General features: G+C 40.3%; 1 protein-coding gene across 2 annotated transcripts; it reads right to left on the bottom strand.

Annotated features, from left to right (window-relative positions):
* Positions 1–307: 307 nt before the first annotated feature.
* Positions 308–22,385, bottom strand: CHKA (choline kinase alpha). Of its 2 annotated transcripts, XM_035539645.2 has the most exons (12): positions 21,925–22,385; positions 18,371–18,482; positions 11,348–11,401; positions 7,594–7,707; positions 6,888–7,021; positions 6,557–6,661; positions 6,162–6,220; positions 4,433–4,520; positions 3,421–3,529; positions 2,830–2,936; positions 2,475–2,556; positions 308–1,718 (listed from the first exon to the last, which is right to left on the bottom strand). In XM_035539645.2, the coding sequence occupies exons 1-12, from the start codon at positions 22,239–22,241 to the stop codon at positions 1,659–1,661; spliced, it is 1,341 nt and encodes a 446-aa protein (XP_035395538.1). In that variant the 5' UTR covers positions 22,242–22,385; the 3' UTR covers positions 308–1,658. The 2 variants fall into 2 exon arrangements, with proteins under 2 accessions (XP_035395538.1, XP_035395539.1); XM_035539646.2 differs by lacking the exon at positions 11,348–11,401 and having other exon boundaries at positions 21,925–22,355.
* Between the last annotated feature and the right edge of the window lie 646 nt (positions 22,386–23,031).

The following is a 23,031-nucleotide window of genomic DNA, read 5'->3' as shown; positions in this document are numbered from 1 at the left end:
ACCTAAACCTCTTCTCACCTCTAAAGCTCAGTTTAAAGTGTATAGGTTTAGTTTACCTTTCATCATTTGCTGTAACTGCCTTCCTTCCTCATTGTTTCTATTAGTAACCAGTAATACAATAAATGCTAAAGATGCATTTACATTAGAGAATTTAAGTAGATATCCCACAGCACTGAGCCTGAAGTTTAACTTAGTCTGCCTTTAAGGTATTCAAGAAAGTACTTCCAAGTGCAGATTAATGCTAGAAACAGCAAGTGGTTTATCCTGCAGATACAATGAAGACTTAAAAACATCATGGTTGATACTCTTAAGTGCTTTATATTTATTATAAAGTATTAATAGTTGTATATGCAAAATGATTCTCTATACTAGAGAATAAAATGACAGCTTTTACAAGTTATGCTATACAGTACATGAAATGCTGCACATTTTCTTCAACTGCTTGGAACAGTATTTGCTATACAAATGAAAAAGGGTAGACTTAAAAGTTTATTATTTATAATACAGTGTTAGAAAGCACAAACAAATAACGTTCAAAATAAACGAGTTCCCCCAAAAAATCTAAAGAAATCTTTAGATGACGTACACAGATTATACTCAAGTTTCAATATACACATTATTGTTCCCCACAAGATGCTCCACTTTACTGGATTGCTGGAACATGAAAATTGGAGGTACAAGGAAAGCACCTCCCAAGCCACATAAGCATTGGATGGACAGAACAGCAATTTCCTGAAGTGTTCTCCGCAGTCTTTGGCTCTACTGTTCCTTATAGCCATGTACTGTGGCAACAAGTCAAGAAGAGAGATGGGCTCCAATTACAAGTATTGTCAACGTCAATCCAGTTGTCTGGGGAGTAGCTAGAGTAATTCAAGGCACTCTTCCCAGTGCTGCCAGCCCACAAAACCCCCTGTGCAGGACGCAGCATTTTAAGAGACAACCAGGCCGGGCTAAAGCATGTTCTCAAAGGATATGGAATGAACAGTTCAAGACAAACTCCTTCAGAATGTCCAGTTCAAAGTTCATTCACACTTCACAGGCACACCAGCTTAAGAGAAACATTCATGTCTATGTAGATAACACCTTAAAGCATACCGCTTCAGTGTGTTTAGTTGTTTTATGGTTAAAGTGGTGTAACATATCAGCAGCTTTGAAGATAGTGTTCACGGGGCATGTTGAATCTGATCTCACAGTAAGATTTGAAGCCTACTTCACAGTATAACAATTGTCTCCTTTGCTTTTCCTTCTCATTAAGAGGCAGTGTCTACAATGCATCATCACAGCTGTTCTGCTTACAACAGTCACCCTAATTTCAGCACACCCCTAGAAAACATACTCATAGTAACACTGTTTGCTCTAATGCACATGGTATTGACACTTAACTGTAAGCTTCTCCCACAATATAAAATACCTTCTAGATTAAAAGGATTTAAAGATATTGCACTGTTGTATTTTTACTTTTGCCTCCCCATCTCATTCCATGTAGTTATGAAACTGTAAACAAGTCATTTCTATACAGTCTTCAGTATTGTACACCTGCCTTCCAAGGAACTGGAAGTCAGTGACACCTTCGTTACAGATACAGTAGCCTAAGCACAGTGAAAGTTCTGTCCAGCTGCCCTCTTCATACAGTAACCAACAGGCCACTCCTCTCACATTCACACCTTCAGCTTCTTCTTCTGATCAAAGTATGCATCAAATCTGGATAATGCATATTCCTGGGGAAATAAGGAACATTCATATAGTGAACAGTTCTGTTTCTTTATTTGGTATGGGGAAACAGTGAAGATATCAGTGTTACTTTAATCCATCATCTCAAGTAATTAATCTATTTGAGAAAGATACTCTCCAAAGGTGCTCTCGCCTCCAGAATTTCCTCCAGTCTTATTTCAACTCTAACACTGTTAGCTGCTGCCAGAACATCAGGAAATAGAAATTTTAAAAGGACAGGATTTCACTAAAAAGAATGGCTTCTGCAACAGTTCCCATAGGATTTTCTACATACCTGAAAGTTGTATCACTTTACAGTACACTAGGCATCTTCTACCATGAATTACTGATTTGTAAGCAGAAGCTCCCTGCCATTGATACTGTTGCACAACAGATATGAACCTGTTACACATGCACTTGGATAGTGTTCACTTTACTAATTCACACTTACTGCACGGTAGCTTCCCTCTTGCATGGGACCTCTTACTGCAGAAGAACCACTGCACTGCAAGGCAGTCATGCCACTGCAGCATCTGCCACATAAGGCTAGTCTATGTAACAACGGGAATAATTTCTGAAATCTAGAATCTTACGTGTTATCATGCTAAGGAAAGAGCACTAGCTAGTAACGGATTGATTTAAGATTTTTTTTTTACTCCACTTAGAAGTTCAGTTGTGTTGAAAAGCCATTTCGTTTACTCTGATGTATCACAGATTCCTTAGAGCATACATTTTTAATTAAACTTTAATCATAAAGATCTTACCAGGTAACCAAATTCAATGGATGAGATCTTTGCTTGTATAATAGACCACAGACCCCAGAAGAAGTGTGATGCAAGGGCAAACCTGAAATGACAAGACTGTTTACCAAGATACCCAGCTAAGTCACAACACCTTACTTCAATATCCTGTTACAAATAATTCCATTAGTCTCCCCAGAGTAATATTTCATTTACTCCACTAAATGAATGTCACACATCTAAGACTTGCAACTGACAGATTTTTCTTTACCATATAAAGATAGCTTAAAGTCTCTCTTGGCTGATGTTCCTCCACCCAATGAGGTATACATGCAGGCAGCATGAAAGTTTCAAGACAGAGCTGAGAATGGTAAGTTACCTGTTAACTTCTATCAACACTTCCTCTTCTAGCTTGAATTTCTCTTCATTGCTCAGATTTTCAAAGCCATCATGGAATGCAGACAGGTAACTAGAAATAAAGTGAAGCTAGAAGGCAAGTAATCAAAAAGTTACAAATTTGTCTCAAGACATATTTGCTCCTTACAGAACTTAGTGGGCCTTTTAGTGTGTTATTTACATGTTCCAAACATTGACACTGTTGAAGTTAGTTTTAAGATTATTGGCAATTCCACTAGTTGCTTGGAAGTTTGGTTTAGCAAAAGGCATATTATTAAGACAACAACTGACATTTTGTTACTGCCAGCTTGTTTCAATGCTGTACTCCACAACTACAGGATTTTTTTCTGTGGTGCATACCTACATGGCAAATCATAAATATTCTATCCTGAATGGCTGCTTGTAATGAAGTTTGTAAGGTTTTAAAGCAAAGACAGTCAGGATTGTATCAAGTATTATATGTGAGGAAGTCATGGAAGAAAGGGTTTGTGACAAAGCAAGTCCAAACCAGAATCGGAGGGTTAAGATCTGGAAACTGTGGACTCCGGCTTATTACTTATTTTAATATTCCTACCTGTTGCTTCTTTGAAGGATATTTCAGAACACTAGCTTTGAAGAATGGATACTTCTCATATGTGTAATCATACATCCATTCACAGAAGTGATTTCCAATGTCAAAACCTCTGAAAAAAAGACAGCCTTTATTTACACACTAGTCATCTGTTCTTGCTTCAGCAAGCCTAAAATCAAGTTTCATAGCACAAGGCTACTTAGTAGAATTTGCTGCAGCTTTTGCTAAAGGAGGTAGAGATGAACTGCACCTTTTTTGCAAGTTATTAAAATCAATTAGTAAAGATGGGCAGTTATAAATCAAAACTCTACCAGCTACATGAAAATACTAGACTTCACTACCAAGTTTTATATCAATGCAGTCAGTTAAAATACCCAAGTACGCATTGCTTCTTAGAGCTAAGTCAGATGCATCTAACATCAGCATTCTTGCAGGCAAGGAGATCATACTGATCAAGCTACTTAACACATCCTACTTTTACATTTTGGCATTGAGTTCTATTTATGTTTCAACTCTGCTAACATTTAATGATCCCAACAACTCCACACGTTTAAGTCATCCATAAATACATGACATAAGAACAGAAAGCATTTTGGGTAACAAAAAAATCCTAGGATTACTGTTAGTATTGTTTGCACAGATGAGAAAACCATTTGAAAGAACTGCACAAAGTAGGGAAAGCTTAGCTTTTCTACATATATTAGGTACACACAATGCACTATTCTCGTCTTGCCACTAGAAAGAAGTTTTGACGGGCAGACAAGAAGTTATTTGCATGTAAACAGGCTCTCTAGTACAACAAGCTCCAGCAACTGCAACCATGCTGTTTCTGCTAGGCCTACACCCAAAGCCATCAGGACCAAAGCTGTTTTGACTGGTTGCATTTCTTGTCCACCACTAAGATCAGAACAACTCATTAGAATTGAGATAATCAGCAGTGCAACACTTGCTCTCACTGTGTCTTTTAAAAGGCAATACACCTCCTTGCTGAACAGAAAAGACTAAAATGGGTTACCGGTAATTATAGCTGCTGTATTCAAAGTCAATGAGCATCAGCTTTTGTTTTTCTGAATTCTCTCTGCCTTCCAGAAGCAAGACATTACCTAAAAATGGTAAGATAATATTAAGCAAGACAGTGTGAAGATGTACAGCATATTCAATGAAGTCATATGGAAATTACAGAAAAGCAACACTAAGAACCATTGTTCAGATCATCCCAGTTATCCTTTACACCCACACAGATGAGTAAAGGGAATAGCCAAGTTGCATTGGCTATATATCAGCTCACTGGAAGTTGAGATAAATACTATAAACCTTGCGAAGCTGAAAGCAAAAAGGTTTTCTTCTGTACAGGCACGGAAATAGATTTGTTTCCCCAAGGGTCCCTGCTTCTCCAATAGTGTTTAGCTTGCAGCTAAATCAGGTGACACCATCAGCCTTGGCAGCCCTCACTGAATTGCTTCTTTCCAATGCTTGAGGTCTAAATTATGCAGCACCTCTCAGATGTGCACAGCACTATCACTGATCACACAACACTGGGGACAGGAATTGCTTTTGATCAGCCTGAAAGCCACGGACTTGATTACTTTGCTGCTCTGTGTGGCACAACAGGTACCAACTGAAAAGCTCAGCCTTCTCCTGTATAACATGGTTTAACCATCCTTTCAATTCACTGTCACTACAGCTCATCTAAAAGTCATCAAGACTGCCTGTGCCAAGTGATAACTTTTTACTACCAGTAAATCAATTTATACTCATTCTAATTTCTCCAACAGTTTGCCCCCTACCCATATGTACACCTGTCTTCCATGCCAAATCCCCTTGCCCTACCTTTGCACCAACAGAAAAAGCACAGTATTTTTCCCTGTACCTTCAAATACTTGCCTTATGCCCTGGAAATTTAGCTTGCAAAGCTCACCTCAGCCCTGTCATGCTCAACTCCTCTGGTACCGCACCTTGCCACACCAGCAGTGAGATCCTGAACTCCACCACTGCCGCGCTGGCTCTTCAGAACTAAGACCAGTGGCCTCCCCCACACCACCACCTCATGCTACCTATCCCTCAGGACAATCCTTTTCCAGGCCCATTCCCCAGCCTTAGCTATCAAGGCTGGGACCCACAAGAGCATGACAGCCCCACATATGGTCCTAGTACAGCATCCTTCCAGCTCAGCCCAGCTTACCCTCCATACAGGGTAAAGGAAGTCCAGGCACAGCATACCCAGCACCTTGAGCCCTGCCTCCTCCTTCCTCACCCCCTTGGAGAACTGGTTCAGAAAATGTATTATTCCCTCCATGACTCCCAGAGAAAGTATTGAAAACAGGATTTTTGTTTCTTATCAGTAAGAAATTGATAACTGCTGACAATCTTCCCACATCTCCATTTTCACCATTCACTGTACTTTTTCAGTATTTTTCTTTCAAATGGGCTACAGGTTATCCTAACCTACTCTTATTTCAGACCACTAAGAAAGGTACAGTCTTGATAGGAATCACCCAGGGCTCCCAGCATCAGCTGACCTGTACTAACAGAGCATGTGTTAGTACAGGTCACACGCCTGGTTTAACACAGTTATGACACTATAACCGGCCTCGGAGGGCTGTTGAAGTCAAAGCGTTTTGCCTTGCCACTGCTGCCACGGCAGTACCGGGATAATGGGACTACCTCTCAGAGAGCAAACAAATGATCAGAAAAAGGCTGAACAATGCATCATTGATCACAGTCATGAAGCATTAGGAGCTTACCTTCCTGACAGTCATTGTGGCAAAATACAACCGGTGATGAAGTAGCTTCAAGCATAGCTCTGGAAAACAGCAATAGAGAATCTAATAAGCAACAAATCCCTACCTTCAGTTCTTCCAGGTAAAGGATGGCTTTCGTTGTGAGAATTTGAAGTGCTATTCATTTCTATCAAGACCCTATTTTCTCAATTATGAGCACAAGATCAGGACTGAAGTTGGACACTGATCAGCAAGTGATTATCAGTTTGAAGTAACATTAGACTCAAGTTGGTCACAGAATCACAAAATCTCCAACTTCTCAAGTGAAATTAATATAGGGTATTATGCTGTTCAACATGTTAGAGCAAATATACACATTTGTAATAAAACTGTGTGAAGTGGAAGATAGATAAGCTTACCTCAGATTTTTCATCTCCTGAGGTAGATTGTAACTGAGGAGTTTGTTCAGTTTTCTAGTTTTGGATTCTCTGGTAAATTTAATCCTCAGCACTTGATTTAGATACCTGTTAAAAAAAAGAAAACAGTACAGTGCTTATGTCAATAAACACGTCTTCCCATACTACGGTAAGATTTAAACTAAAAATCAAGAAAGTTTAAAAGAGTGACTGAAGAAAATGCCCCTCCACCCCAAAGTTATTTTAAATTCCGTGGGTAACTACAGAACATTTTTTGGGTACTCTGCTTCCAAGAAATCTCATTTCTTGTAGTTTAAAGTATCGTATAACTTACTTTTCCATTGTCCCAAAAAGCCACTTCGGTTCTTTATTAAATGGCATTTTCATGCCATGAAATCTAGCCATCTTCTCAGCTATTTCAGCGGATATGTCAGGTAAGCTTAGTTCTTCAGTACTTAGTTTCCTGCTCTGTAGTAAAATAAAGTATTCTTAAAATACGGTTGAGAAATACAAGTACTAGCATGAGACAGTACTCAAGCAATACACTTTTCTTCCATCCCAAATGAACTTTCATAGTTGCTGCCTTTGGAAAAGCGCAGTTAACTAGCCTACCTTACTTATGACTTAGTCACTTTTCTCCTAGATCAAGACCTGGGGAATATCAAATCTCACACCAAGAATATCCTCAAAGCAGACTGAGCAGAAGTATTTAAGAACATCAAAAGTATCTGCTCTTGCTGCTGTTAAAGGAAAGTGTTACTCTATAGCTTCCAATGCTATGTTTGGTATCTAACAGGCTTTTTATCTTCATTTGAGTCTCTGCTACAGCTGAAGAGGTTTTAGATATCTCTCCCTGGCAAGAGCTATAATTGGGCTCTCCAACACCCAGTATAACTGTATCAAATTACAGCCAGCAATTACTACAGACTGCCAAGTATTCCATTCCCACATCCCTGCTTTTCCAGGCAGTCCAGAGACCTTCTTGTCACAACCAATTAAAACAACTACCAGTCCACTAAATAATCATGAACAGGACTTACGGGAATAAATTCCTCCAGTCGCCCTTGTGGAAAGATTCCATACAGCTTTGGACCAAGAGCTCTCTCTGCAAGAATGGCAAACATAACACTTTCCAAAACCATGGCTTCTGCCCCCTTCATTAAAAAACAAAAAAAAAAAACAAAACAAAACATTAGCTGGTGCTTCCACAAGAAAGAACTTAGGTGTATGCTATAGCTAAACTACTTCAGAGTAAGAAGTTTTAGGGTTAGCTTCAAGAGGAGGACTTGGCATTTTACTAACTCAAGTTTCCTGACTAATAACAACTGGTAATTAACATGGCAGCAATACAAATGTCTTTCTTTCAAGTTTAAAACTGGGGAGGAAATAAGCATGACTTAGATACCAATACATGGGCCAGGTCAAAGGAAGACTACGCAAAAAGCAAACTATTCTCTCCTCCCTAACCTGTGGGAACTCTGTAAATTTATTTCCTGAAGCAGCTTATCCTACTGAAGCACATCACAGAAACTGTAAATATTATTCTTAGCGATTTTAACAGACTTTGGAGCACTGCCTTACAAAAGGACATTTTAATTATGCAAGTGAATTGAGTGAGTGACTGAACTAACCAGTTCTTCATTCAGAAGAATGAATTAGGATTTGTGCTTGTTAAGCACATTTTATGTATTTTATTAAAGGGAGATAATTTAAACTCCTGCTAAGGAGAGGGTGGGTGGGTGTGAATAAGCATTATTCCTTCGCTATCTTCAAACACGCCTCGATCTTAAAGAACTTTTCCTTACATCAATAAACTCATTCTGTAGCAATCACAGGCCAGACAGCTTTTTTTATACAAAGGCTTTAAAATTAATAGAAATATGATGCATGTCTCAAAAATACAGTTAAAACCACTGAAGTATAGCTTTCTTGACAGGTAAGATTAGTTCTAAATAAACAGAAGCTGCAAATAAATCAATGCATCTAGCCATTATATCAACAGGAATCCAGCTGTACTTAAATCCTAGAGGTCTGCTCATTCTTCCTACATTTGTGCAGCTTGCCTCAAAATCTGATCCACAATTCTTACAAACATAAGCAGTAAGAGCACAACACAGGAAAGCTCTCAAGTATTTTGGACTACAGAGCATTTTGCATTACTGTCTTCACTGCAGTGAAGTAAATAACTCAGTTCCACTCCCAAGCGAACTTGGGCAGTTCCATTGCTTTTTTTAATTACTGTCCCCTACCTTGTTATTCTGGTATCTTCAAGAAAGTCTAGCATTTCACTACAAAGTACTGGCAAGACATTCTGAAGTTTTAACTCTAATCAAAAGTGAAAAGGCCATCAAGAATATCAACTGAGAGTTTAGGATGCCTTGCATATCAATGCATTACATCCATGTCTTCCACGGCTTTTCCATCTCATCGATGAGGAATGCATGCACCAAAGTGTACTTTTAATCATTTCACATACACTCACCACTGTACCTGTGAACTTTTCAGTTCACTTCTGAAGCCCAACACCAAAGACCACAAAGCAAATCAGATATAGGTTACTAAATGCCTACTCCAGTGCCAACAGACACTAAACTTGTGTTACTGGTACAGCATCAAGGCATTTTAAAAATCTGAATAGAGCAATCCTGTGGGCTGTGTCCGCAAAGATGTTAGTTCCTCGTTTCCACATCTTACTAGAAGAATTCATGCTTGGATAACAGCAAGTGCCAAAGAAAAGGAATAACCGAACATGACCAAATTTCTCAATTTTTCTTCATCTCTGAGAATATCCTATGAGTTCCTATCACTGCAATCCACTTTCCGCAGGAGAAATGGTTTTTTTTGCCCCGATTTCAAACTTAAATATTCCTTGAACCCACCTAAGTTTGACAACTTAGCCCAAAGAAAGTTCAAAGAAAATTTATGATTCATTAACAAAAAGCTCTAGAATGGTTTATAATCCTAGTGTTTTTCTCTAGTCCTTTATCTTCAGAGTGGAACTTGAAGTCACGTTTTAATAGCAGAGCTTAGAGGGGCCTTGTTTTTCACAAGCTATGCGCCTGTTCTTTATTAAGATGTCCCTTAATACATCAGGAATGACAACCAGAAAGGGTGACATTTCCATTTACTTACAGTTCACTTCTGGGTTACTTCTGCCATGTGTCTGCCTAATCCTGTCATGTAAAACACTTCAGAATTTAGAACATTAAAATATTAAAATAATCCAAAACTATGTGCTTGCAAGTTTGTAAACTTCTGTTTCAGCAGTATTAATAAGAATGACAGTCTCTCTCCATGAACTATCTGCTTCAAGATAGAAGTACAGGCAAATACTACCTAACAGCAGCTGCACAACAACATTTGAGTTCGAATGCTCTGGGGCCTGGCTCTTAGGAGAAAAAGGTTTAAACAGAGCAGCAAAAGAACTGACTGCTTTAAGACTGGTCACTTGAGAACAAGGACAGTGAGAGCTCTGGAGTAATATAATCTACACATCTCTCGTGCCAGGGTTCCTCCTTCATAATATCTGATGGACCTCTACTCCACACAGTAATGACAAATACAGGTATGGAAATAAACAGCTCTCTCCAGAGGATGCCAGTAACTCCTCTGATCAAATCTCACTGCAATTTTCACCTAGACTCCAGAAAATTATCAAGTGCCTCCTGAAAACAATTAAATTCACCAATCCAACAGTGAAGTTCCAGCACTATGGAGTTCCTAGCAGAAAACAATAGTCTACCAGCACTGATCACATCTTCGAATCACTATTTTCAGGCAACAAATGAAGACAGTTCTGAAGTTCAAAGCCTTGCTTCCTGTACTGCAAAACTTCTGTGAGTTGCTTGCACCAGGGTGGGGTTTGTTTTCTTTTACAAGTTCAGGAACATTTTTATTGGATTTTGCTGGTGGTGGGTTGTAAAAAAAATCACCTCCATAACTAAAAATTCAAAGCTTCAGAAGTAGTCACTCATGAACAACTTTAAAACCAGTTTAAGCTGAGTTGAGCTCCACTCACTAGAAAATAAATGCTTGAGCTGTTTTCAGATGGTATTCCCAGAAGGTAAAAAATATGAAGACAAAAAAGCAGCACTTATCAAACTCAAATAAGATGTACTTCTCCCTCATCACTACCAAAACCATTACAGAACTGAGAAGTGACAGTACATAACAAGGAAAGCATCTGGCTAACATGCCAAAATGATATTTCTTTGGAGAAATATCAGGGTAGAAATCTAAACTACCAAATTCTGTTCAGACAATTATGAAATATTACACTCAGACATTATGCTGGATGAGCAGAAATGGTTCCAAATACAAGACAACTGAAGTCTGCAGACTGCAGATGATCCAAGCACAATGCTAATCAAAACCACTTTGTGTTCAAAATGAAGTTCTCTCCAGCTCCATATCACTTTCCTCAGAAGAGCTAAGTTATTTATTATAAAGTATGGATTAGGAGAAGCAGAGTATCAGTATTCCTCTACCACAGAAAGAGCCTACTACCCAAAACAGCAGTACTGGTACAAGGGTTGGAATTGGTAAGAAGCCATTTAGTGTTGAAATTGGGATGTTTTACGCAAATGTGGAATGTTTAAATCTTTCTAAGCTATGTACAGATACATTGTGTCACTTCTGTGAGCAAATAGATCTGTTTTCTTCATTACTCTCTATGGTTTCTAGAAATCCAGCCCAGACACCAGGCAGAGTAACTACTGGTTCAGAATAAGCAGACTCTTAACATTTCTTTACTATTTATAAAATTCTGTCAAGTAAGCAAATTTAATTACTTACTTGCAAGTCATTTTCCTTCTGAGACCGTACAGACTCTCCTTTATTACAGGACCTCTATGAATGAGAAAAAACAAACACAATGAGAAGATGAAATTTAACATGATTAACCTGCAACCACCAGAACAAAGGGAGTAGAAGTGCCAGCTACAGTTAACTAGGTATCTCAACATTGTCTTGATCTGTGACAACTACAACACTAGTATCCATCTGATCTCTGACCACAATACTATTTCACCAATTCCAAAACCTTTCAAAAGGATGTGCCACTGAGACCAAGCCACTCCTGTAAATAGCCCAGGAGCTGGGTTTCAGCTTTTTTTGTTGTTGTTTCCCAGTATTTCAGAACTGGAGTTCAATGTATCAGAAGCTTAGAGGAATGTTTTTAATTAAGAGAAAATTAAGTCCCTCTGAATGACATCCAGGATGACATTCTTCTTGCAGCTAAAGCACTTGTAAAAAACTACATAGATTACATAAAAGCTTTAGAAGGACTATTAGTAAAAGTCATGTTTTGAGGCTTGCAAAGTACTTGCAGCTACCTTATTTTCCAAAATTTTTGACTCGATTTCTTTACTGTAGACTGTCCAGGCTACACATGCATGGACCACTATGCACTGGCTGTGCAAATCCTGGATTTTTCTTCAAATGAAATGTCCACGTAAGCTAAAGATATAGCAGTAAGAGCTGCAGTATAGAAGCAAAACTTTAACCAATTCCACGTATAATGAATTGTGTTAGGCTTGGTAATTCATTACAAGGCAGTTTCAGAGTTATTAGAACATACCCTCAGTACCCGAACCTTCAGTGGCACATGCTTTCAATGGAGCTGCACATTTAAAATTCAAGATGCAATAAAAAACCTTGTCCTTTAAAGGTCTGAAGGTAAGGAGAAGAGAAAGCAAGTATTTGCTTAGATTTAGCGACAGTTTGTGGCTGCTACTTATGTTGCAATTCCACCGTTGACTGTTTAAACCAGACTAGGTTCAGAGGCCCATAAAGGTAGCCTGCATCTCCACCTTCTGAATAAAAGCATTTCATTGCCAGAACCGGGTGCATACCTTTCTGTTCCAACCTTCTAACATGTCCAAAACAAGGGTGGAAGTAGGAACTTAACAGAATACAGTTAAGCAACACCAGCTGCCTTAAGTACAGTACAACAAGCTAATGATTGACACGAGCTATGCAGTTACAGTACTTCAGAAGCTATAGAAGAAGTATAGTTAACATGAAACGATGGTCTTTCAGCAAGTACTTCCCATTCCACTAGGATAAGCTTAAAACGAGACAGTAGGAGAACTACTATTAGTTTATATTCCTTTCAGGGAAATTAATAAAGTCAAAACATTCACTAAAGCTAAACGTGTAGCTACACAGTAATATTAAAGTAATTTACAGAGGGCTTCTCTGAACAAGCATGTCCTACATCAATACCACTATTGCATCTTACAGATTTTTCTTGAACAGTCAGAAAGTTACTCACCATCCAGGAGTCTTTCCTGATTAATGGTGCTCTCAGAATGGGTCAGTTCATCAGAAGGTAAGCAGATTAGGCTTTTCCCTAGAACCTGAACTGGCATCCGCTTTACAGAAGTCATACTGTGTAAAGAGCTAGCCAGTTCTAAGAGTCCACCTCAAATTAGCGTTGGAGATATCTTAATGGCACCTACCGTGCCATTAGAAAGAGACAGTTAGGGATGTGCATTGCAGAGTCATCAGAAAAGGAGACTTCTGCAGCATCCCTTCCTCTTTTCTGTTCCCTCAGCATAGAGCATTATTGTCAAGAGGAGAATGAATACCAAGTAATTTGTAAATAACTTGAAAATGTGAATGGGAGCTTGGAGAGGATCAGTCTTCACAAGTGGCCATGTACTCAGCCTAGAATTAGGAAAGCCTCCAGTACATGTGGTCAAGGAAAACAAAATAAAGCAGGTAGCAATTTTATGTAACAGGAGTTTTAAGAATTAAACTCAAACATTCCATACCGTGACATTTTTCATCTACATTTCTAGCTTGTGTTCTCGGCTTAAACTCCGATAGCACACTAACTGAAAAATCTGGGAGCTATTCACATCTACAGCAATAAGGACATTTTATTTACCCAAGTAAGAGAATGATTAAATAACTCCAGGAGGTTTTTTAATCATTCCCTCTAAACAGAGATATCATCTAGGACAGGGCATGCTGCCTACATCTTTGGGAGCAAACTATTTAAAACAGTTGTTCAGTATTTTTGTTGCTGCGAGAAGGCTTATTCTCAAAGCACATTAAGAAATCTCACTATGATTTTAGTAATTGAGGACAACTAGATACACAACATCAGAAGTTGTTTATAGTCTCCACTTTATAGTTCACTGATCATATACATTGATTTTAAGGCAGCACAATTCAGCTATGAGACTGAAGTCCTAGAAGGGGAGACACTCCACAGTACCTGATCTGACTAGAAAAAGATGATCAGACTGTGCTTACACATCTGGCAGTTTGAGAGAAAATGGAGTTCTTCCAGCATTTTCTCCTTAATTTTATTATTCCCACATTTATTTCTCTTGTAGCTAAATCAACTCTACATAAAAACACAAACCATGCTTGACAGAAGAATTCTGTACAAAGGAGGGAGGAACTTTCACCTTTTTCTAAAATAACTGTTGGCTCTGCCTGCAAATTTAATTCTTAGGTTTTTGCTCCACTTTTTTTTTTGAATATACTCAGCTGTATTTGTGTTCAAGTAAGTCTAAATCAAGGTAGTGCACTATTTTCACATCCCAAGGAATTACAACACCAAAAGGAACTGCTTGAGAAGTTACAGAAGCAACCTATGCAGGGGAAGCTTTTTTAATTTTAGAAGCTAGTGGAAGACATTTATTTGAACAGGGTGGGAATGCAAACAGTTTTTGATTCAGCAATACCTGTTTCTTCTCCTGAGGACCTGCCCTTGATCACTGATAGGAACTGAGACTAGCTTGCTGAACTCCTATAGCATGAAATATTCACAGTTCAAGTCCTACAAAAGCCACAAAGACATCTAATCCTCTTCATTTCAAGTTACCATTCTCTTATGAGGGAGCAGAGGAAAGGAAGGGGCAGTATTTTGGTATTTTGTTATTGCACTAAACATTCAGATGCACAGACAGTAGCTGGTGCTACATAAGCCTTATTTTTAAACAAATGAAATCCAGTACTAAAGAAAATGAAAGCTGTAGAGAACGCTCCAACTTCAGAGATCTCATACTATACCGTGAATCGTGTCTGTCACCTGGAAACCAGAGTGCTCTAGGCACGATCGCATGGGCAAGCCTGCAGCAGAGAACACATGCATATACAACTAAAGTGGTACATTACCCCCAGAATACCCTTAACTCCACCCAACACAAATATATCCCCGTAAGAGGTGCTTGGTTTCTTTCAAGCCGTCTGCCAGTGCCAGGGATTTGTAGTTACTCCATGCTACAAACAGACATGGACACCAACAACCACAGAAGACGTTGATAATTACAGTTACACAGCAGTCTGCATTTTATTTAGTTAAAAAAAATAAAAGGCAGCAAGGCAGGTATGGAAAAAGATCTACCACAGAACAGTGGCAACCATTTATACTTATTCTGTGTCTGCTCACAGAGAAGTTGAGAGACCAGAGATGAAAATTAGGTACACTGGTTTGGTTTTCCTCATTTATATACAAGATTTTGGTTTGGCTATTGCAAAGTAACAGAGCCCCAGTGAATCAGAGTTCAAGGTTCTTTTGACATGTGTAGAAGAATGGGAATCAATTCCCATTTTACCTTTTCATAGGTGAACTTTGAATAAATTCACCTTAATTTGGGCTTTTCTGTTGTTGACGCTAGCACACGTTGAAATCCTATTGGCATTTCTAAGACTTGGGAATTTTTGGTTGTTCTGAATTTAAGTAGAACCACTGCAGTGATCTGTATGAAATCCAATCTTGAAGTCTGGACATTAAATAGCACTGTTGGAGAACCTTTTGTGTCAGTTGTTTTAACTGAACATAGCCAACAGTTATGACATTTTGCAATGAGGAAGTTTTACTTTTAGTGCTCCCCTGTCAATTTAGCTACTAAGCCGGAGCAAGAATAAAAGAAGCAGAGTAAGACATTTCCCTTTTTCCAATGTATGACATATCTGCATTGTGCCTCAAACATTTGAGTTTTAATGTGGTTAGTACTTTAACCTGTCACAAGCACAAATTCTTCTCTTAAAAAAAGTTCTGCTCAAGGATATACTCAAGAGAAGTCCTTGATTTTTAAACATCCATGCCAGTGCGACCATTCATAGTAATGGCCAAGTCAGGTCAGTTCATGTCCCCCCAGCTCCCCCCCAAAACATTCATGCACACAAAAAATTGGCTTAAACAAATCAGCTATGACAGAGGAAGGCACAGAGCCTTCCCTGTGTGGCAGCTTTAGCCAACTGGCATGGTTTATATTGGATGAGTTTCATGTACTGACATTTGTGTCTTCCAAGATTCATAATAAGCAAACTGGGGCTATTTTCAAACTGCAAAGAAAGGTTCTTTTAAAAGGTGGCTCGAAGAAAATTACGGATTATTCACTCTTAAATTAGTATCAGGTATCTATTTTTCATCTCTATGCTATTCAATGTTTTAACTTAAACTCATCAGCTGTACCTATATCAATTTGGTATGGACTGCTACAGACCTATAGTATTTACAGTAAGGAGTAAGAGGAGCTGGTATCACTGTTTTGCACTCCAATTTCAACAAGAAATAAAATGGACAAGAGTTAAAGCATGCTACAAAGGCTCAAACAAACAAGTGGTAACTACTAATACTCCGGCAGTTAAAGTTAAGTCATTGAGAATGAAGTCTCAATTTTAATATTAAGGTCTCAAAACTCAACTTGCTAAGTAGTGTCCCTTAATTTCTACAGGGCTTTAAGCTTAAGTGACATTAGTAAAAAAATTATCAAATCACTCCCTTACGACAACAGGCTTGTCATAAGATTCTGCTTATGCCACCTTGAAATTCATACGAATCCTAAGTGAGGCTTTCAAAATACCCCAATAAAACAGTTTGCTTATATTTTAATTTGCACTTAAGGTATAAGGGCTGGAAGAGACAAATGTTTGTTGACAAAAATTGTGAACCTCAATGCAATCTGAAAGTTTTACCTTGGGACCTTCTCTGCTTACTTAACCTTTAGTGAACTGCACCAACAAGAGCAGTCATTTCACTGCCACTATGGAAATAAAGGAAGTTAGACATCTCAAAAGATCCTTCAACACCAAGAGTAGAAAGGTTAGAAAGTTATGAACACACTTTCAATTTTCAAACCGAATTAGTTCTCTGATTTTAGAGACCAAAATTTTGTTTTGATTTCTTCAGTGAATAGGGGCATAGAAAAGACAAGTTAAGAAAAACCCTGAAGGAAGAGAAGGGCAACCAAACTCTGAAATCTACATTTCCTCTAAAAAAGGGGAAAAAAGGAGAAAGGCTACATTTCTTCGCAGCTCTTGGGCAACACAAGTTCTATCACTATGTAAATTTTACAGCCCATGATCCTACTGAAGCCTTCTACATATCAAGTCAGCATTGCATTAAAGCCATTAATAATTATGAAAAAAATCTTATCAATCCTAGTGACTTCAAAAGGTTTCCCAAAGTTTTTTTTTTCCCCACTTTGCTTTTGGTTTCTCTTAAGCCAAAGGACAGACTATTTAAGCTGGAACTAATGAACTTCTACACACTTTTCTTGTTTAGCAGTTTAACGTTCTCAACACACATATGGTGTTATAGCCAAGGGTTCCTTGTTATTTCAAGCCACTAGAATCTTTTACATATTTCTGGTAGTTTGCTACCATGGGAAAGTTAATATCTCACATTACATTATAAAAGAATACTTTAAAGCCAGTTAAGTGACAATATCAGTGATATTTTTTGATAGTAAGCTTGATCAAGACAGCAGATGCAGGAAGAATGGGCTGAAATTTCAAGAACAATCTCCTGCAGATAATGGATCAGTTACTCAAAGCAAATAACTGATAAAGCAAGCAATTTTGATAAATACTGAGTATTGGAAAATATCACAAATTAATAGATAATGAAACCAGACCCTCTAAGTCGAATTGACAACATCCGAATGTAATTTTACAAAGCCGCAATTTTTCATAAGGTTAAACACTTATGATTTATTACAGAAGAATCAAATGTCTAGCAGAGATGGGTAAGAGAAGATCTGCTGTATAGTCCTTCAGTAATAGCCTGTAAGGTTTAAAAGAGACCACCTTTACAAAATTGTCTTATTTTAAACCTTACAATTTGAAGCAGATTTGCCACCCGCTTCTCCTAAGGCTTGACGAATTTCAATGCTATTTCCATTTTGCTATTTTTACTGACCAGATAAAAGAAAAGGAACAGTAGAAGATTTTGGTAAACATCTTGTTAAGTTTCTACACCAACTACAGGGCACATCACACACTTAGGAAAGCGTATTTTAGAATGACATAGCTATATGATATCGATGTTTGTGCTTGATTTTTATTCTAACACTACAGATTAAGTTTTCCAGTAACAGTTACCCATGTCTCTAAGAAAATGCTCGAGCATTGTATCAGTTAAGTTTGACAAAAACTTCAATCTCAGATTCGTAAGCGCTACCAAGATTAAAATTAAGCGGTTTAGTCTCTTGCAATCTTGCTAGTTATGCCAGAGTCCTACAATACTGTACAGAAGCAGATTTTAATAACTTTTCTGAAACACCACAGTCCAAACTTAACACCACGAACAAAACATTACTGATCAAACGGACAGCAAATGAGCCTTCAGCTGATACACGCCAGTCAGGATCTGTGTAGAAAGGAGTGTAAGTTCTAGGCAATAACAAACTATAAAGAGAACTGCCTTAAGCTAACAATCTACCCCACTGCCACTAAAACATTCCCAAATGGATAAAGCAGCACACTTGCAGTGTGTCACAGATGAAGATCTCCAAACATAGCACAATTAAGCTACAGAAGCCCTCCCACTCCCAAAGCACTCTATATACTCACCATCTGCAGGATTGCACCATATAAGCGCAGGAGAACTTTCCGTGGTTCATCTGCAACTGTCTCAATGGTATCAGGTAGAGAGCACTGAAACAGCATGTTGCTGAGGCCACCTCTGCACAGAGAAGGGTGATTAGTGATTATTACCTAATTGGGATGAGCATGTATGGAGACATACTAACATACCTATCACTACACATGACAGATCTACTCATGAGAAACAGTTTTCCAACACTGCCAGTAACCCGTAAGATTTCAGGAAAAAGATGGGCAGCCTCATGCTTCCTAACATACAGCTCACCGTAATCCTAATTATGGCTTGAGCTATGAACAAACTGAAGTAAAACACATTACACAGCTAAGATGTAGACTTCTGTGAATGTAAATATTTTCAAGACTTCTAACTGGAGTCTTGTCAGAAATACTTGTTGCACAAATGATCGAGATGACAGCAGAAGGAGTTTCACATCATGCAGTGAGTACAAAACCAAGTGTGAATTAAGAGCTGGTATCACTGAGCTGCCAGCTACAAGAATTAGCTACAAAGATTTAAAAGCTGACTATCTGTGGTACTGATGCAAGTCATACTATGCTATCACTCCAACTCATTTTAAGAGTAGAATTACATTTTAAATTTAAAACAATTCTTTATTTTAAAGAAATCGCTCCTGTATTTAAGACTAAAATCTCCCATACTTATCAGGTAGGACACAAACTGAGGAGACCTGTGCTTCAGTCATTCAGTGGTAACACAAGTATGCTGGCTTTTCATATCATCAGGGAAAAAGTGACAGCATCTTTGTGTGCTATGGGTTTATCAAAAAAGATAAATACTACATTAGGGGTGATTTTTCTTGGTTTCTTGTAGTCACATTACAGACACGGGTCTACTCAATCAGCTTTTTTTTTTTTTTACTATGTTGTCTAGTTGCATCACCTTCATTTTTCTTCATATGTTCACAAATACACTTTCTGCAGCAGATTTTTTCTACTTCCTCTTACAGTAGAGAAAGATGTACCAGAACTTCTGGTTTACTTGCAGAACAGAAATGCAAATCAGCTCTACTGAAACACTTGTATCATTAAAGAGACACCCTTCAAAAACAGATACAATCCAAACACAGAGGCTAACAGCAGAGGGATGAGGAAGCGCAGATTTAAAAGCCAGGCAAAGCAGCATGCTACAAGTGATATTTATCCCCAACCTGATACTCATCTTAACACTTTTAAGTGATTTTCTGGATTCTCTTACAATCTCATTGTGGAAGTAACGAAGACTTTTAGGGGAAGGCTACCAAAAAAGTGGCTGACATGTAGGTACTTACTGGGAGGTGACACACAGAAGGGCTGACTTACAGACCCAAAGCCAATGACTAAGAAGGACAAAAAAAAAATCAAAAGAACAGTGTAAAACAGCAGCTGCACAATATGCTCAAGAAACCAGGCAGAAGAGAACCAGGTGGCTTGGCAGGCATTCAAAAACAGATGTTTTGAGAAGTAACATGGAGTAACTTTGAGCCATGAAGGTGAACAGGTAGAAAAACCAGACAGATGGAAAGGATATCAAATGAAGAGCAAAACCTCACTCTCAGAGGGGATCAGAATGCCAGTTAGTTATACCAGCTACACTTTGGGGTCCACTGGAACCATTGTAAGACAAGTTTTGAAAATCCTTTTTCACCTTTTCTAAGTCCATACAGAAAAAATCATGTTTAAGTAGGAGGGAAATACATTGGAACTGACTTCATAAAAAAACACTGGGCTAGAGCTAAACAAACACTGTATGAACACTTCAGTTACTTGAACATGCTCTGCCTGCATTAGAAGTTACCTCTAATTACAGGAAGGTAATAAAAGGTATGCTTCTCCTAAAAAGTACTCAGCAGCTTAACAAGGTCAAAAGACCCCTAGACAGATAAGCTACTAGTTAGTCTACTACCAATTAATGAAGGGTAAGCACTTCCAAAAGGGTCACCTTTTTTCAAAACTATTCATGAACTCCCCAAATAATCACAGCCACAGCAATCGGGTGTACTTATGTTTGCATTCTGATTAGGCATGGATTTCTTCGCTCTGAAACAAAGAATATGGACCTCCTCATCCTATGATATCATGTATTTAACTGGCATTCATAAACATGATTTGTACTAACACAGTCAAAACAGCAGTAGTGACTGGAGAATGCATACTGCCCAACTGTTGTGAAACCAGAATCTGCAAACCAACGTGACTGTGTTCTCCTCAGATGAAAGCAGCGAAAAGGCTTTTGCTAAAATAAATGCAACTGCCAATTCCCATGATCTAACACATTCTTAAAGTTCTGCCCATCCTCTCTTCTTCCCAATCAGATGATACCAAGCAATTTCTCAAGTAGTATTTTACAGGGGAAGTTTCCAAGAAACACAGGAATAACTGTGCTAAAACCTAAGGCTTTAGAAATTAAGTACTGGAGTCAGCAGTACAGACTACTAAGGATGAAAACAGAATCAAGCAAATTAGATTCCAGAAATAACAGTGTAGTCGTTTCTGTAGCCTAGGAACACTGCCTAGGAACAGTGTCACTTTTTCTCAAGATTCTCTCCCTTTAACAAGTTACTACATCAGTAGCATTGTCAAGTGAGCAAAAGTACTTTACAAATAGACTTTCTGTACTGGCTCTTAAGGAGTTAATTATGCTCACATAGATATCTGAGATCTTCATCAACAGTTTTATACTTTCTTTCATCATCACTAACCAGGGGGTTATTTGCATGTATTTCATGAATAAACAGAAGGATAGATGTTAGGATAATTAGGAAAGCCATATATTTAGAAACATAAGTGATCAGAAAAGCAAACTCAGTGAGTCAAGGTGAATAACGGACAAGTGTGTACTTTAAAACCACAAATGTTTGATCAGGTGGGATGACTGAGCATCGAGACACCACACAACTTGTAAGTGAAACCCTGAACTAGCATTGGCTGGACAAACATACAGGGCAGCCACACAAAAAGACGATGCAATTCTGCAAGAAAAAAGGCAAGGATCCTCAACACATCACTCAGGGCTTCCACAACACCCCCACCTCACGCCCGCGGGCTGCCAAAACCCAGTCTCCTACAGGCTGTCAGCGCGCTGAGTCACCAGCGGTGCTTGGTACGGCCAGAGATGCTCCCCATCTCCGACACGCGGCATCTAGCCGCTGATTTCTGCGGCTCTGGGCATCCTCAGAGGCTCTTCTCCCCCGGGGAGCCCGGCTGGGGGCACACAGCGGCTCCCCATCCACCCCCCCCCCCCCAGATGCCGGCGGAGGATGCAGCGAGGCTGGGGCTTTCCAAGTGTCCGCACCCTCCCCCGCGGCGCGATGGAAGCGGCCGGACCCCAGCACTCCCTGCCCTCCCCGGACCCCACCATTACCCGCCGCGGGGGCGGGGGCGCACCACAAGCATAGGGAAATAGCGTGGGGGGGGTGAGGGGCGTGCCCGCAGCGCCCCGTGGGAGCGCGGCGTGGGGCGCGGAGAGGCGAATTTAGGGAAATTGAAGGAAAATAAAGCAAAGAGGCGGCCCCGGCACTGACCTGATGGGGTCGATGCGCAGCTGCTCCTCCCGCAGCCCCCGCCAGGCGCCGGGCAGGAACTCCTTGCACCACAGATAGGCCCTGCGCCGTGTGCGGGGGTCGAGCGGCGGTTCCTCCTCGCGGGCCAGCAGGGAGGAAGGCGGCGGGACGGGCTCCTTCCCCTCGGGCTCGGCGTGAGGGAGAGCCGAAGGGGACTGCCCACCCCCACCGGCGGGGAGAACACCACCGCCCCCGCCGCCGGCAGAACCGGGGCTGCAGCCGAGGAGGAGCCCGAGCGGGGACGGGTCGGCGTCGCCGTTACAGAATTTGGTCTTCATGGTGCTGGTGCGGGGAAAGGGCGGTGAGGCGGCCGTTAGGGCGATAGGCGGACGGGCGCGGCGGGGCTCTCCCTGCTCCCACCCCACCTTACACTTCCAGTGCCAGCCGCGAATGAGCCGCGCGGCCCCTGCCAGCCCCCTTTTATAGGCGGCGCGGCGTGAGGCCCCGCCCACCTCGCGCTTTTTCTCTGCGTTCTGATTGGCTGAAAGGGGGAGAAGGGGGTGCGCGCCTTCTCTAGGCTTCCGGACGGCCAACCCTAGTGGGGGGGGGAAAGGGGCACATTGATTGGTCGTTGTCATGGTGATGGGCTAGCCCACCTCAGGGTGTGGGGGGGTGCAGAGCAAGGTGACTCCCCCCTCCCACCGTCCCCCTCCCCACTCAATGGTCGCGGCCCCGGCCGCCTCAGGGAGGGGTAAAAAAATCCCCCGGAGGGCTGGGGGAGCTGCGGGGAAAGAAATTACCGTCACGTGCAGCTCTTTTGGGCTGTTTCTTGGCTAATCGTGGCCGTGGGGAGCCCCCGCTTCCATGGGGGTGGAAACGGGGCGCTGCGTGATGTGTGAAATCCTCTCGTCGTGTAGCTGTGAAGCAATAAATCACCTTTAAACTCCGAGCTGCCTCTGCGTTTCCTTGATTTTCTTTTCCCCTCTTGGTTATTCTCCCTCCCTTGATGGCCTTCTGCTGTATGGAAGAGGAGCTTGCGGGCTCTTCTAATAATAATTGCTGTTATTTTGTAGGTGGTTGGTGAAACGGGATTTTGGGGTTGTGAGGGAGGCTGTGGCATGCTCCTTC

The sequence above is a fragment of the Cygnus atratus genome, chromosome 5 (genome assembly GCF_013377495.2).
Source record: "Cygnus atratus isolate AKBS03 ecotype Queensland, Australia chromosome 5, CAtr_DNAZoo_HiC_assembly, whole genome shotgun sequence".
NCBI lineage: Eukaryota > Metazoa > Chordata > Aves > Anseriformes > Anatidae > Cygnus > Cygnus atratus.
This window is presented reverse-complemented; position numbering and strand designations above follow the sequence as displayed.